The 15,568-nt window shown below is 53.6% G+C and overlaps 1 protein-coding gene across 1 annotated transcript in view; it reads left to right on the top strand.

The window, feature by feature from the left end:
* Positions 1 to 4,386: 4,386 nt before the first annotated feature.
* The window catches only part of LOC147116060 (glypican-1-like), a 316,715-nt gene continuing 305,533 nt past the window's right edge, over positions 4,387 to 15,568 (top strand). The window contains exon 1 of the mRNA XM_085990768.1: positions 4,387 to 5,177. Coding sequence (XP_085846894.1) covers positions 5,027 to 5,177 — 151 coding nt within the window. The 5' untranslated portion in view covers positions 4,387 to 5,026. The remainder of the gene's footprint in view (positions 5,178 to 15,568) is intronic.

The following is a 15,568-nucleotide window of genomic DNA, read 5'->3' as shown; positions in this document are numbered from 1 at the left end:
ACGGTTCCTTAGTAGCCTTTTTGTTGTCGTTGGTCTTCTTCCCAGACCTGCAAACTCGTGCAATGTGTCCCATCTTTCCACATTGCCTGCATATTTTGTCCTTGGACCAGCAGTCCTTCTGGTCATGGGTTGTTCTGCCGCAGCGATAACATTTTGCAAATCCCCGTGTCATTTCGTGGGTGCCGTATTCCTGTGGCTTTTGTTGTATTTCCGCAGCTCCCCTGGCTGCTGCTTCGTACGATACTGCCACGCTGAAAGCCTTATCTAGCGTCAGCTCTTTCTCTGAGAGTAACCTCTTCTGGGTTCCTTCACTCAGGAGTCCACAGACAAATTTGTCCCATAGGGTATCTGCCAGTCCTGCTCCGAACTGGCAGTGTTTTGATAGCTTGCGTAGTTCCGTAAGGTAATCAGCATTGCTCTCATCTTTATGCTGATTTCTCCTGTGGAATTTAAATCTTTCTGCTATCAGCAGCGGTGCAGGGTTTAGGTGTTCCTGTAGGATAGCAACAATTTCGTTAAAACTCTTCGCCTTCGGTTTGGCTGGAGTAATCAGGTCCCACAATAGGCCGTACATTCTTGCGCCCATTAAATTTAGCAATACCGATGCCTTTTTCTCATTGGCTATTTCGTTTGCCTCGCAATATACCTCGACTCTTTCCACATACGTGGTCCAGTCTTCTATTGCATTATCGAAGGCAGTGATATAACCAATCTTTGGCATCTTGAAAATCTAAGATGGCGCCTCCCGCGCTTTGCCTTCTTCCCCGATTTAACAAAATGGCACCTCCCGCGCTTTGCCTTCTTCCCCGCTGGATTAAGATGGCGCCTCCCACGCTTCTGTCTTCTCCGCTGTTGCTAGCGCTGTTGCTGGTGTTTTATGCCTTGATGGCGACGCCCTATGGTCTTCGCGCACTTTCCCCCGCGCTGCGGCTAACGCCACTCTCCGCGGTTTCCGTGGCAAACTGCAGCTCCTCGCGGCTTTCTGCACGTTTAATTTTTTTAAATTTTTTATTTCCCCATCATCGGAACAAACCTGCGGGATTCTTGCCTCCCTCTTCTCGGGTCTGTACGCTGCCCGGCTTCGTAGCACCGGCCGCGCCCTGTGTGCTCCACCCTCTCTCTCTCTCCTCTTCCCGACAACGCTGCTCAGCCCCGTTGCAAGCCACCTGCTCGAACTCTAGACCGCCGCAGCCCAGGAAGGATCACTGTACTACCTGCCACCAGCCCGATTAGCTGAAGCACCATCGACAGGATAACCAAGCCCCGCTCTCGACAGCCTCTCCTGCAAATCTTCAACTCCGCTGACTCAGAGGCGGATGCCCACGGTCGACGCCCGTTTCTACTGTTTCTTTCTTCCTTCTGGCCTCGACCTCTGATAACTTCGCTTCAGGGATGGATCCCCATGAGGTGGTGCAGACTGTAGGTAAGTTCGTATCTGCTCGTCGCCAGTATTATGTCCGTATATAATTGAGACACGGACTGCAGGAGTTGATTATAACAAGTCTTTACTGAATGGAGACAACCTTGAAACTGAAGCTACAGAAGCCTGCTAGGGCCTTTTATACAGGGGTGGTCACTGCCGGTACTGCAGTCTGAGACCAGTTATTCCCTTAAAGGTACATACACAACAAGTACAAGCCCAATCGACCCAATCTCTCCTCGTACGTCATTCCTACCATCCCAGGTATTAGCCTGGTGAATCTTCGCTGCACTCCTTCCATGGCAAGAACGTCCTTCCTCAGATAAGGCGACCAAAACTGCACATAATACTCAAGGTGTGGTCTCACCAAGGCCCTGTACAATTGCAGCAAGACATCCTTGTTCCTGTACGCGAACCCTCTTGCTACGAAGGCCAACATACCATTTGCCTTCTTAACTGCCTGCTGCACCTGCATGCTTACCTTCAGCGACTGGTGCACAAGAACACCCAGGTCTTGTTGCACTTCCCCTTCTCCCAATCTATTGCCATTCAAATAATAATCTGCCTTCCTGTTTTTCCACCAAAGTGGATAACCTCACATTTATCCACATTATAGTGCATTTGCCATGTTTCTGCCCAATCACCCAACCTGTCCAATTCATACTGGAGTTTCACAACATCCGCCTCACAGCATACCCTCCCACCCAGCTTTGTGTCGTCTGCAAATTTGGAGATACTACATCCAATTCCCTCGTCCAGATCATTAATATATATTGTGAACAGCTGGGGTCCTAGGACCGATCCTTGCAGTACCCCACTAGTCACTGCCTGCCACTCGGAAAATGACCCGTTTATTCCAACTCTGCTTTCTATCTGCTAACCAGTTCTCTATCCAAGTCAATACCTTGCCCCCAATCCCATGTGCCTTAATTTTACAAGCTAATCTCTTATGCGGGACCTTATCGAAAGCCTTCTGAAAGTCCAAATACACCACATCCACTGGTTCTCCCTTATCTATTTTACCAGTTACATCCTCAAAAAATTCCAGATTAATCAAGCACGATTTACCTTTTGTAAATCCATGTTGACTTTTTCCGATCCTGTCACTGCTTTCCAAGTGCTCTGCTATTACATCTTTTATAATGGACTCTAGCATTTTCCCCACTACCGATATCAGGCTTACCGGTCTATAATTCCCCGCTTTTTCTCTACCACCTTTTTTGAATAGTGGGGTAACATTAGCTACCCTCCAATCCATGGGTACTGTTCCAGAGTCTATCGAGTTCTGGAAGATGACCAGCAATGCATCTACTATCTCCAGGGCCACTTCCTTAAGTACCCTAGGATGTAGATTATCAGGCCCTGGGGATTTATCGGCCTTCAATCCCGTCAACTTCCCCAACACCATTTCCCTACAAATACTGATTTCTTTCAGTTCCTCCCCCTCATTAGTCCCTATGTTCCCCGACATCTCTGGGAGGTTATTTGTGTCCTCCTTTGTGAAGACAGAACCAAAATATGTATTTAATTAGTCTGCCATTTCTTTGTTCCCCATTATAAATTCCCCTGATTCTGACTGCAAGGGACCTACTCTTGACTTCACATATCTATAAAAGCTTTTAGTCAGTTTTTATGTTCCCTGCAAGCTTACTTTCATAATCTATTTTCCCCCTCTTAATTAATCCCTTTGTCCTCCTTTGCTGAATCCTAAACTGCTCCCAATCCTCAGGCTTGCTGCTTTTTTTGACCAATTTATATGCCTCTCTTTGGATCTTATGTTATCCCTAATTTCCCTTGTTAGCCACGGTTGAGTCACCTTTTTTGATTTATTTTTATGCCAAACTGGGATAAACAAATTCTGTAGTTCATCCATGTGATCTTTGAATGTTTGCCATTGCCTATCCACCATCAACCCTTTTAGTGACATTGCCCAATCAATCCTACCCAACTCACGTCTCATACCATCATAGTTCCCTTTATTTAAATTCAGGACCTTAGTCTCTGAGTCAACTACTTCCCTCTCCATCTTAATGAAGAATTCGATCATATTATGATCGCTCTGACCTAAGGGGCCTCGCACAACAAGATTGCTAATTAATCCTTTCTCATAGATGGTGAGGAACCCCTCACGAAGATGGTGCCTGATCGTAGACTGTGAGGAACCCTCACGGAGACGGTGCCTGATCGTAGATGGTGAGGAACCCTCACGGAGATGGTGCCTGATCGTAGATGGTGAGGAACCTTCACGGAGACGGTGCCTGATCGTAGATGGTGAGGAACCCTCACGGAGATGGTGCCTGATCGTAGACGGTGAGGAACCCCTCACACCGGCTGCTGATCTTATTCTGACCAGCAGGAGTGGCAGTGCCGTGAGCAGGAGCAGAGACTCTGGCTTATGGTTTCCTGTCCAAGCACTGGGGCACTGGGGCAAACCGTTGAGCGCCCTCCATCAGCTAGTTCAGAGCCCTACTGCCCCCCGCCAAACGGATACGAACTTGGGAATCTTTTTTGGGTCTGTTTGTCTCAGTACCACAGCATGCAACAACTGAGCCATGGGGTGAGGGGAGAGGTCCCCCCCCAAATACTATTATAAATAGATTAGGCATAAGGATGCCGTTCCCCTGAAATGTTTAATCAGTATCAAGCAAACTAGTGTGAATAGATTGTTTCCATTTCAGTTTGGATCACTTGAGTCCAGTTCTCGTTGTAAAACTGTATCTCAGGACACTGGGTTTCTTCGTGTGTATGCAAATTTACAGCAGTGTGTGGCTGGAAGGGTTAAATGAACCCAAGTTTGGATATACACACACATCCACGCACACCAGTGCACACTTGCTCACTGGCAGTCTGGCGAGAGGAGGAGGTGACATTCCTGCGGATCAGTGACAATAAAAAAGGGGGAGGTGATTGAAAAAGCTTCGGTTCTTCTTCATTGGTCCCAGCCCAAGTCTTTCGTAACATCCTGTGATGGGGGGAGCCGGAGTTGCAAAGCTCGACAACGCACAGTCTGCACAGAAAGAGACAGAGGCAGTCACTCTGTCTCTGTCTGTGCCAGGTGGGACTCCTTATCCACATACCATCTCTCGCTCTCGCTCCACACTTCCATCATTTACCCCGAGGCTCCAACACCATCTGCACAGCAACAAACAACAAAAAAAAGAACTGGAATTAAGAAAGAAAAAGGCTCCCAAGGATTGTGTTTATTTATTTTAGAAGAAGCATTTTGTCAGGTTCCATCCTTTTCTTTGTGTGTGTGTGTGTGGGAGCTGTGGGTTTCACTGTGACATTAATTAATCCGTCTACATCTGCAAATCCTTGGGATGGACTAAAGCTCACGTTTTCTTCACTGAAGATTGCAAGTCAGAAGCCGCTGTGTTCTTGAGGAGTGAAAAAAAGAAACATTTGGATTTTTTTTCTTGCAACGGATTGGGAAACTTTTATCTAGCTTGTATTTTCTCTGTGTGTGTGTGTGTGTGTTGAATCCAGCCTCTTGTGGAAATCTGACTGACCAGATCTTTGCTTTATCTCGTTTTGGGGGTTTTTTTGTGTGTGGTTTGTAACGCACACACACACATTTCTCGTTTTGTTTGCATCGCCCCTGTGAAGATGGTGTGGATTTCGCTCCCTCTGGTTTTTCTGGGACTGCTCTCCTCTCCCGTTCTCGGGGACCAGAGACCCAGGACCTGTTCGGACATGAGATATCTTTACAGCTCCAAGGGATTCGCAGTGACCGGGGTACCTTCAACCGAGATCTCTGGTAAGGGGGAGAGAGGGAGACATTTGAGATCCCAAATTCAAGGAGGAGGCAGAGGACTCCTTTTGAAAGGGACTTTTCTGTTTTGCCTTGCTCAGTTTGGGAAGGAGAGAGGTCTTCAGAGAAAGAGACTGAAGGACTGAGGCAAGGGTGGGAATTGCATTGGGATTGATATTGGTTAGCAAAGATCTGTCTTTTAAATGCAAAATAAGGTCTGAGGAGGCTGAGAGTGGAGAAGGACTCTCTAAAAAGCATGGCTTATTTTGGGTTATAATTATTTGTCTTGCCCCCATATTATTTAAAATGATCCAATTCTTAAGCAAGGCGATTAGAAAGTTAAAGAGTGTGTTGGATGGGGTTGGGGTTCACACAGACTGAAATGTAAAAGGATTTCCAGAGTATTGGAAGCCACCAGCAGTGCAGCCAGGGTTCCGCTTTTGTTGGGTTAGATGGGATTGAGGAATGGAATTACCCAGCCCCCAGGAACAAAAATCCAACCAAACGGAACTGATCTGCCCAATGTGGAAAGGAGAATGGGACCAGCATTTGGGGAGTGATCTGGACACTGAGTGTAGGGGGGAGGGGGGGGGGCGGGGGAAGAGGTGGGGGTGATACCCAAGCTCTCTAGCGATTTCCGAAATCCCACTTTTAATTGCCATAGCGGGAGGGAATTGCCATTTACTCAAAAGGGAGCCTCTGTGAACTTTGCCAGAAACCCTTTTGTTCAAGGGGAATGCCATGCGGCTTTGCTTTTTTTTTGTTATGAAAATGTCACCTGAGAGTTGGCACAGTGATTGTTCTGCGATTCCATTGTGCCTTTTGCGAATGACTAAATGAAAAAAGATTTGCCAGGTGCCTCTGGCCGGAGCTGGTGCCCGTGTAACTGATACCAGTCTGCCGCCGGTGCCTGCCCGTGGGCCGGTCCCCTTTCTCGAAGCTGCTCTCTTGTGCAGCTTAGTTTGTCCTGCAATTTTCCTTGCTGTGAGCTGTTTGCCTCCACCCCCACCCCGCCATGTAATCAGAGTCACGGTGCAAGGACAATAGCAATTACTGCAGAAAGATGACTGCCGTATGCTTGCAGGGCATTTTACTGCTGAATAGTTTGCTGGCGACTGTCTTTTTTTGCTGTTGTGGAGAAAGCGAGAAGGGTTCAAGAGAGTTGTTCTCACTTTGTGCTTATTGTTCATTTTGTGAAGAATTGAAGCTGCCAAAAACAGGAATTGGTTGTGCAGGGAAGGGGGGTATGAGGAAATGCAGCAGGTTATTTGCCCCAGTTTTATTCACAGCCTGCACTTTGGGTTAAATACAATCGCCACAGTGCAGTGGGGCCAAGTGTTCCCCCTAGATGCGTGTGGCGCTTTGTTTCCATCCAGTTTTCCTCCCTCCCCCAGAAGGCACACCGAAAGAGCAGCCGATGCCTTCCTGGGCCATGGATCCAGAGGGGCCGCTCGGTGTCTTGGCGCCTTACCCAAGTGATCAGTCTTCATGAGGTGAGACTCTTGACAGGCTGTTCGGCCACGGGGACATAACAGCCCCTGATGAGCGCAGGTGCACGCGGGCAACAACAAGCAGGCGTTGCTGAGTGGCGATGGGGAGCCGAAATCCTGGCTGATCTGACCCTGTCCTTAATCCAAGGGCCAGTTGCAATATCCTATCGCTGCCTGACAAAGATCGGTAAAACCTGTTGGTATCATGGCACGTTTTAATTAGCAATGCTGGAAGTCGGTGCCCACAAGCCAGCTCCTGAGTTCAGGGTGAAGTCTGGACTTATTCTGGTGGCAGACTTTCAGACCCAGCTAAAGTCAGTGGAACCTTCCTGTTCTGTGGGTTTGTCAGTCATCATCATTTGAATACATCCGTTGAGTGGGTGGGGGCGGTGAGCCTGCGTCTCTGTCGCTCTCTCTGGTCTTGGGACCTACTCAGATTAATCATTCCAATACAGTGTCAGCCGTGGCTCAGTGGGTAGCAGGCTCTCATCAGAGAGGAGGTTGTGGGTTCAAGCCCCATCCAGAGACTTGAGCACAGAATCCAGGCTGACACTCCAGTGCAGTGCTGAGGGAGGTGCCGTCTTTCAGATAAGACGTTCAACGAGGTCCCGTCTGCTCTCTCAAGTGGACGGAAAAGATTCCATGGCACTATTCGAAGAAGGGCAAGGGAGTTCTCACCAGTGTCCTGACCAATATTTATCCCTCAACCAACACCACGAAGAAATAGATTATTTCATCATTAACTCATTGCTGTTTGTGGGAGCTTGCTGTGCGTAAATTGGCTGCCACGTTTCCCACATTACAACAGTGACTACACTTCAAAAGTACTTTATTGGCTGTAAAGTGCTTTGGGACGTCCAGAGGTCAAGAAAGGTGTGACATAAATGAATGTACTTTTTTTTCTTTTACACACTCATTTCTGGAATACCCCCTGAAGTTTAGGCATATACTTATCTGTAGCTTATCAGCACCGTTTTGTTGCTGGGAAGCCCTGGATGCTGCACGGTCCTGGTAAACCACTGTGGCAAAGGAGGCTCTCGCACTCCCAGCACTCCACTGTCTTACTACGTCAATGGCGGTATATAAACGCAAGTTGTTGTTGTATCTGCAGCAATACGTTTGGCATTTTCTTGCCCTGTGTCTCAAATGGTGAAATCTGGAGGCTCGTGACTCAGAGGATGCCCCTCTGTTTTCCTATTGCCTCCAGCTGGAATTCCTGAGCCTCGACCGTTGTTTAGACTCGAGAGCCTCCGCCCCATCTCCCCCTACCCCTGGCCCCATCTCCCCCCACCCCCAGCCCCATCTCCCCCCGCCCCCGGCCCCATCTCCCCCCACCCCCAGCCCCATCTCCCCCCGCCCCCGGCCCCATCTCCCCCCAGCCCCAGCCCCATCTCCCCCCACCCCCATCTCCCCCACCCCTGGCCCCATCTCCCCCCACCCCCGGCCCCATCTCCCCCCACCCCCGGCCCCATCTCCCCCCCCACCCCCTGCCCCATCTCCCCCCACCCCTGGCCCCATCTCCCCCCACCCCTGGCCCCATCTCCCCCCCACCCCTGGCCCCATATCCCCCCACCCCCGGCCCCATCTCCCCCTGCCCCATCTCCCCCCACCCCCAGCCCCATCTCCCCCTGCCCCATCTCACCCCCACCCCCTGCCCCATCTCCCCCCACCCCCTGCCCCATCTCCCCCCACCCCTGGCCCCATCTCCCCCCACCCCTGGCCCCATCTCCCCCCCCACCCCATCTCCTCCCACCCCCAGCCCCATTAACCCCCACCCCCGGCCCCATCTTTCCAAACCCCCGGCCCCATCTCCCCCCACCCCTAGCCCCATCTCCCCCCACCCCCAGCCCCATCTCCCCCTACCCCCTGCCCCATCTCCCCCCACCCCCGGCCCCATCTCCCCCCACCCCCGGCCCCATCTCCCCCTGCCCCATCTCCCCTCACCCACGGCCCCATCTTTCCCCAACCCCGGCCCCATCTCCCCCCACCCCCGGCCTCATCTCCCCCCACCCCCGGCCCCATCTCCCCCCACCCCCGGCCCCATCTCCCCCCACCCCCGGCCCCATCTCCCCCCACCCCCGGCCCCATCTTTCCCCACCCCCGGCCCCATCTTTCCCCACCCCCAGCCCCATCTCCCCCCGGCCCCATCTCCCCCCACCCCCGGCCCCATCTTTCCCCACCCCCGGCCCCATCTCCCCCCATCCCCGGCCCCATCTCCCCCCACCCCCGGCCCCATCTTTCCCCACCCCCGGCCCCATCTCCCCCCACCCCCGGCCCCATCTCCCCCCACCCCCGGCCCCATCTCTCTCCACCCCTGGCCCCATCTCCCCCCACCCCCGGCCCCATCTCCCCCCACCCCCCGGCCCCATCTCCCCCCACCACCGGCCCCATCTCCCCCCACCCCCCGGCCCCATCTCTCTCCACCCCTGGCCCCATCTCCCCCCACCCCCGGCCCCATCTCCCCCCACCCCCCGGCCCCATCTCCCCCCACCACCGGCCCCATCTCCCCCCACCCCCCGGCCCCATCTTTCCCCACCCCCGGCCCCATCTCCCCCCACCCCCGGCCCCATCTTTCCCCACCCCCGGCCCCATCTCCCCCCACCCCCGGCCCCATCTGCCCGCACCCCTGGCCCCATCTCCCCCCACCCCCGGCCCCATCTTTCCCCACCCCCGGCCCCATCTCCCCCCACCCCCGGCCCCATCTGCCCCCACCCCCGGCCCCATCTTTCCCCACCCCCGGCCCCATCTTTCCCCACCCCCGGCCCCATCTCCCCCCACCCCCAGCCCCATCTCCCCCCACCCCCGGCCCCATCTTTCCCCACCCCCAGCCCCATCTCCCCCCACCCCTGGCCCCATCTTCCCCCACCCCTGGCCCCAACCCCCCCCCACCCCCGGCCCCATCTCCCCCCACCCCCGGCCCCATCTCCCCCCACCCCCGGCCCCATCTCCCCCCACCCCCATCTCCCCCCACCCCTGGCCCCATCTCCCCCCACCCCCGGCCCCATCTCCCCCCACCCCCGGCCCCATCTCCCCCCACCCCCGGCCCCATCTCCCCCCACCCCCGGCCCCATCTTTCCCCACCCCCGGCCCCATCTCCCCCCACCCCCGGCCCCATCTCCCCCCACCCCCCGGCCCCATCTCCCCCCAGCCCCCGGCCCCATCTCCCCCCACCCCCGGCCCCATCTCCCCCCACCCCTGGCCCCATCTTTCCCCACCCCCGGCCCCATCTCCCCCCCCACCCCCATCTCCCTCCACCCCTGGCCCCATCTTTCCCCACCCCCGGCCCCATCTCCCCCCACCCCCGGCCCCATCTCCCCCCACCCCCGGCCCCATCTTTCCCCACCCCCGGCCCCATCTCCCCCCACCCCCAGCCCCATCTCCCCCCACCCCCGGCCCCATCTTTCCCCACCCCCAGCCCCATCTCCCCCCACCCCTGGCCCCATCTTCCCCCACCCCTGGCCCCATCTCCCCCCACCCCCGGCCCCATCTCCCCCCACCCCCGGCCCCATCTCCCCCCACCCCCATCTCCCCCCACCCCTGGCCCCATCTCCCCCCACCCCCGGCCCCATCTCCCCCCACCCCCGGCCCCATCTCCCCCCACCCCCGGCCCCATCTCCCCCCACCCCCGGCCCCATCTTTCCCCACCCCCGGCCCCATCTCCCCCCACCCCCGGCCCCATCTACCCCCACCCCCCGGCCCCATCTCCCCCCACCCCCCGGCCCCATCTCCCCCCACCCCCGGCCCCATCTCCCCCCACCCCTGGCCCCATCTTTCCCCACCCCCGGCCCCATCTTTCCCCACCCCCGGCCCCATCTCCCCCCCCACCCCCATCTCCCTCCACCCCTGGCCCCATCTTTCCCCACCCCCGGCCCCATCTCCCCCCACCCCTGGCCCCATCTCCCCCCACCCCCGGCCCCATCTCCCCCCACCCCCGGCCCCATCTCCCCCCACCCCCGGCCCCATCTCCCCCCACCCCCGGCCCCATCTTTCCCCACCCCCGGCCCCATCTTTCCCCACCCCCGGCCCCATCTCCCCCCACCCCCGGCCCCATCTCCCCCCACCCCCCGGCCCCATCTCCCCCCACCCCCCGGCCCCATCTCCCCCCACCCCCGGCCCCATCTCCCCCCACCCCTGGCCCCATCTTTCCCCATCCCCGGCCCCATCTTTCCCCACCCCCGGCCCCACCTCCCCCCCCACCCCCATCTCCCTCCACCCCCGGCCCCATCTCCCCCCACCCCCGGCCCCATCTCCCCCCACCCCCGGCCCCATCTCCCCCTACCCCCCCGGCCCCATCTCCCCCACCCTCGGCCTCATCTCTCCCCCCCCCCAGCCCTATCTCCGTCTCCCGGCCCCATCTCCCCCACCCCCGGTCCCATCTCCCCGTTTCCACCCCATCTCCTTCTCACTGACTGACTGACACATGGAAAGCCGCTGGTGCCCATGGCTCCTAAATACATCAGCATCTTCAGGAGAGAAAAACATCTATCACAGAATCATAATGTCGTGGAACACAGAAGGAGGCCTTTCGGCCCATTGAGTCTGCGCCAGCTCTTTCGAAGAGCAATCCAGTTAGTCCCGCTCCCCCGCTCTTTCCTCATATCCCTGCGATTTTTTTTCTCCTTCAATTACGGGGGAGCATTTAAAACAAGTGACAGTAACACAGGAATTTCTTGACAAAGAAAGACCAAGGTCTATCTAGCTTGCCTTCTGGTAGTCGCATGATACAACAATAATTGAGTTGTTGACTAATCGTGGCAATCAATCTATATCAATGAGTCTACAACAGGCCCCGACATGAGATGAGGAGAGTTTGGGAAGCATAGGTCCAAAGTCACGTTGTTCCTCCCAAGCATGCTACATTTTACCACGTCATGTCTCAAATTACTCCTACATTGTATCCCAAAATGTTATTTTCTGTACTTGCATTTGTTACAATTGTGGCCAGCTCCACCCAGTGTGCTGTGCTGTGTTTAAAAAAAAATGTTTATTCTCTGGTGGCGGTACTAGGAATATTAAGCATGTTGATAGCAATAAACTAAAGTCGCACATCAGTCAATTTGTTTCACTGCTGTGGAGCGCACTTCTGGTGTGATGCTCTTAATTCAACACCTCAAATTGCTCCCATCACCAGTGAGAAAATTTCTCTTGCTGGAGTCGCAGTGATAAGGCTGTAGTGATTGACTCCTGTTCTGTCGCACAGGCACAGAATAGAGGAGCTTTCAAATATCAGATCCTTTCCCTCTGCAGACATGGGGGTAGATTTTCATCTTCACCTCCTGGGCGGAGATCTGGCGGAACAGATCGCACGGCCCTTAGAGAACTCCCGATTTTTAATCCATTAATTTCAATGGGTTGGTTCTTCAACGAGTGTGCATTCCTTCGACCCACCATTGGCGGCTGTGCCTTCAGCCCTCTGGAGTTCCCTTCCTAAACCTCTTCGCATCTCCACCTCTCCCCTCCTTTAAGACCCATCTTTTTGACCCAACTTTTGTTCACCCCTCGCCACATGCTTCTTTCTTTGGTTTGGTGTCCATTTTTATTTCCTTATGCAACTCAGAAGGTTGTGAATCTTTGGAATTCTCTGCCCCCAAAGGGCTGTGGATGCTCAGTCGTTGAGCATATTCAAGGCTGAGATCGATAGACGTTTGGACTCTAGGGGAATCGAGGGATATGGGGATCGGGCGGGAAAGTGGAGTTGAGGTCGAAGATCAGCCATGATCTTATAGAATGGCTCGAGGGGCTGTTTGGCCCACTCCTGCTCCTAATTCTTATTTTCTTATTTATTTATTCCTCTGTGGAGCACCTTAGGACATTTTTCTAAATTAAAGGCGCTTTTTAAAAATTCATTCACGCGATGTGGGCGTCGCCAGCATTTATTGCCCATCCCTAATTGTCCTTAAATATAAACAGAAGTTGTTTTTTCCACTTGCGTAACCTCGACACTTGCGCTGTCCTTTTGACCAATTTGGACCATTGCTTTTGAGGTATTTTTTCCCACCAGTTTCATCATTCATGCAGCGAATTACTTGAAAGGTTCAGTAAACTGATGGCATTTGTTCAAGGTTGGGGGGAAAAGGAGAAAGACTGCTTTGTGTTTCAGCCCGAGAAGGATGATGGTGCTTGTTGCTGCCCACGAGTTGTCTTTCTTTTCAAAGGAAGCTGAAAGAACTTGCATTTCATGACCTCAGGACATCGCAAAATGCTTTACAGCCAATGAATCATGTTAGTACTCACTGTTGTACTGTAAGGATACACGATAACCAGTTTATGCACAGCAAGGTCCCACAAAGAGCAATAAAAGATAAATGACCAGATAATCTGTTCTTGGTGATGTTGGTTGAGGGGTAAATATTGGCCAGGATACCAGGGAGAACTCCCCTGCTCCTCCAATGAGGATCAGTGAATTCACCATTAAATTGAATTTTTTTTAGTTCTTTTTGCAGAATAGCTGATTCTATATGGTGAATGATAATACGCATTGCGCAGAAAAAACTAGATCTGTGGATCAGAGCCAGGCAATAAATGGGTACAGTGCTTCAGTAGAGGTCTCCTGACAGCCCTCCTGATAGTTCAGTTGGCTAAAAGCAGTGTGCGGTATTGAGGTAGAAACAGCCCAGAAGGTCCCAGGTTTGCTTTCTGTTTTGAGTTGAGTTAGCTGTCTCGTGCGCAGTAATAGTAGGAGGTGCTACCCTCAGCACCTCCTTTTTATTACCTCCAGATCCAACTATTCCAATGCTCTCCTGGCTGGTTCCCATTTTGCACCCTCCATAAACTTGAGCTCATTCAAAACTCTGCTGTCCACATCTTAACTCCCACCACGTCCCGTTCACCCATCACCCCTGTGCTCGCTGACCTACATTGGCTCCCAGTCTGGCAAAGCCTCGATTTTAAAATTCTCATCCTTGTTTTCAAATCCCTCCATGGCCTTGCCCCTCCCTATCTCTATAACCTCCTCCAACCCCACAACCCTCCAAGAACTCTGCGTTCCTTCAACTCTGGCCTCTTGTGCATCCCTCACTTCCTTCATCCCACCATTGGGGGCCGTGCATCAACTGTCTCGCCCCTCAGCTCTGTAATTCCCTTCCTAAACTTCTCCACCTCTCCTCCTTAAACCCGATCTCTTTGACTAAGTTTTTAGTCACCTGTCCTAATGTCTCCTTCTTTGGCTTGGTGTCAATTCTTATCTGACTTACGCTCCTGGGAAGCACCTTGGGACCATCTACTACATTAAAGGCGCTATATAAATACAAGTTGTTGCACAATTGTGCGTCAGCGCCCTCGGGGCATGATCCCTTGTCGTGAACATCTGCTGTTGATCCATCCCCACCTTGCTGGAAAGTGCACATGTGCGGATGTTGAATGAGGAGAGGATCAGGCTCAGTCGTGATAATCCCCTCCCTTGGTGAGACAGCCCGCTGACGCTCACAATCTAAGTTTGCACGCAGAGTAGCCTAACGCATGTGCAATGGGGCCCCAGCATCCTTCAGTGCCTTTGGGGCGGGGGTGGGGGGGGGGAAAAACAGAAAATAACTGCAAGAGCTGAGGGAAAAGTCCCAATGTGGCATAGGAAAGGTGGCAGCCAATTTGTGCACAGCAACCTCCCACAAACAGCAATGTGAATATGGCCAGATTTTTTTTCGTGACGTTGCTTGAGGGATAAGTATTGGCCAGGACATCGGGGAGAACTCCCCTGCTCTTCTTTGAATAGTGCCGTGGGATCTTTACCGTCCACCTGAGAGAGCAGACGTTTAACGTCTCATCTGAAAGACAGCACCTCAGGCAGTGCACCACTCCCTCAGCACTGCACTGGAGTGTCAGCCTGGATTATGTACTCAAGTCTCTGGAGTGGGGCTTGAACCCGCAACCTTCTCATTTGGAGGGTGACAAGAGCCAAGGGAAAAGTCCTGACCTGATTACCTGCAACCTGCAGCAGGTCCGATTACCGACTCGAGACTTGTGTGGGTGTTTTACTTTATTCACAGTGGAGCTTTTAAAGGTTCTCCCCCGTGTTGCCAAAGAAAATGTTGTTTTTTAAAGTGGACTAATCAAACATTTGGCTTGCGCATTAAAAATTCCTCTTGACAAAGGCTGACAGGCTTGGCCCCTGTCCAGGCTGGTGGTGGACGCCCAGGCTGCTGCACGTTTCGCAGTGAAGTCATGCTTCAGCTTCGAACAATAAATATATTCAACAGCTTCTTTATTGCAAAACTCCGATAGCTCCTCGCCTGTGTGATGCTCCATTTGCCAGATTTTGATGGACCTCCTTTTTGGAAGGTGTGGGCTGTGTAGCAATCATTTTCAGCCAGCCCCCGCGTGCCCCACCCCTCCCAAACCGCCATTTTATAATATTTGTTCCAATCTTTTTTAGCCATGCCCCGCTTTATTAGTCTTTCATGGTCTCTGCGTCAAAATCCTGCAACTCCCTACCTGACAGCGCTGTGGGAGTACCTTTACCACACGGACTGCAGCGGTTCAAGGAGAACATAAGAACATAAGAAGTAGGAGCAGGAGTAGGACATTCGGCCCCTCGAGCCCGCCCCGCCATTCAATGAGATCATGGCTGATCTGATCTTGGCCTCAACGCCTGCTCCCCATAACCTTTGACTCCCCTGTAGCTCAAATATATGTCTATCACCACCTTGAATATATTCAATGACTCCGCCTCCACAGCTCTCTGGGGTAGAGAATTCCAAAGATTCACGACCCTCTGAGAGAGGAAATTCTTCCTCATCTCCGTTTTAAATGGACAACCCCTTATCCTGAAACTATGCCCCTTAGTTCTATATTCCCCCACTAGGGGAAACATCCTCCCTGTATCTACCCTGTCGAGCCCCCTCAGAATCTTATATGTTTCAATAAGATCCCCTCTCATTCTTCTAAACTCCAATGAGTATAGGCCCAACCTGC

The sequence above is a fragment of the Somniosus microcephalus genome, chromosome 6, assembly GCF_052327205.1.
Source record: "Somniosus microcephalus isolate GS21.2 chromosome 6, FLI_Smic_1.0, whole genome shotgun sequence".
NCBI classification, from domain to species: domain Eukaryota; kingdom Metazoa; phylum Chordata; class Chondrichthyes; order Squaliformes; family Somniosidae; genus Somniosus; species Somniosus microcephalus.
The sequence above is the reverse complement of the archived record's forward strand: the minus strand, read 5'-3'. Positions and strand labels throughout refer to the sequence as shown.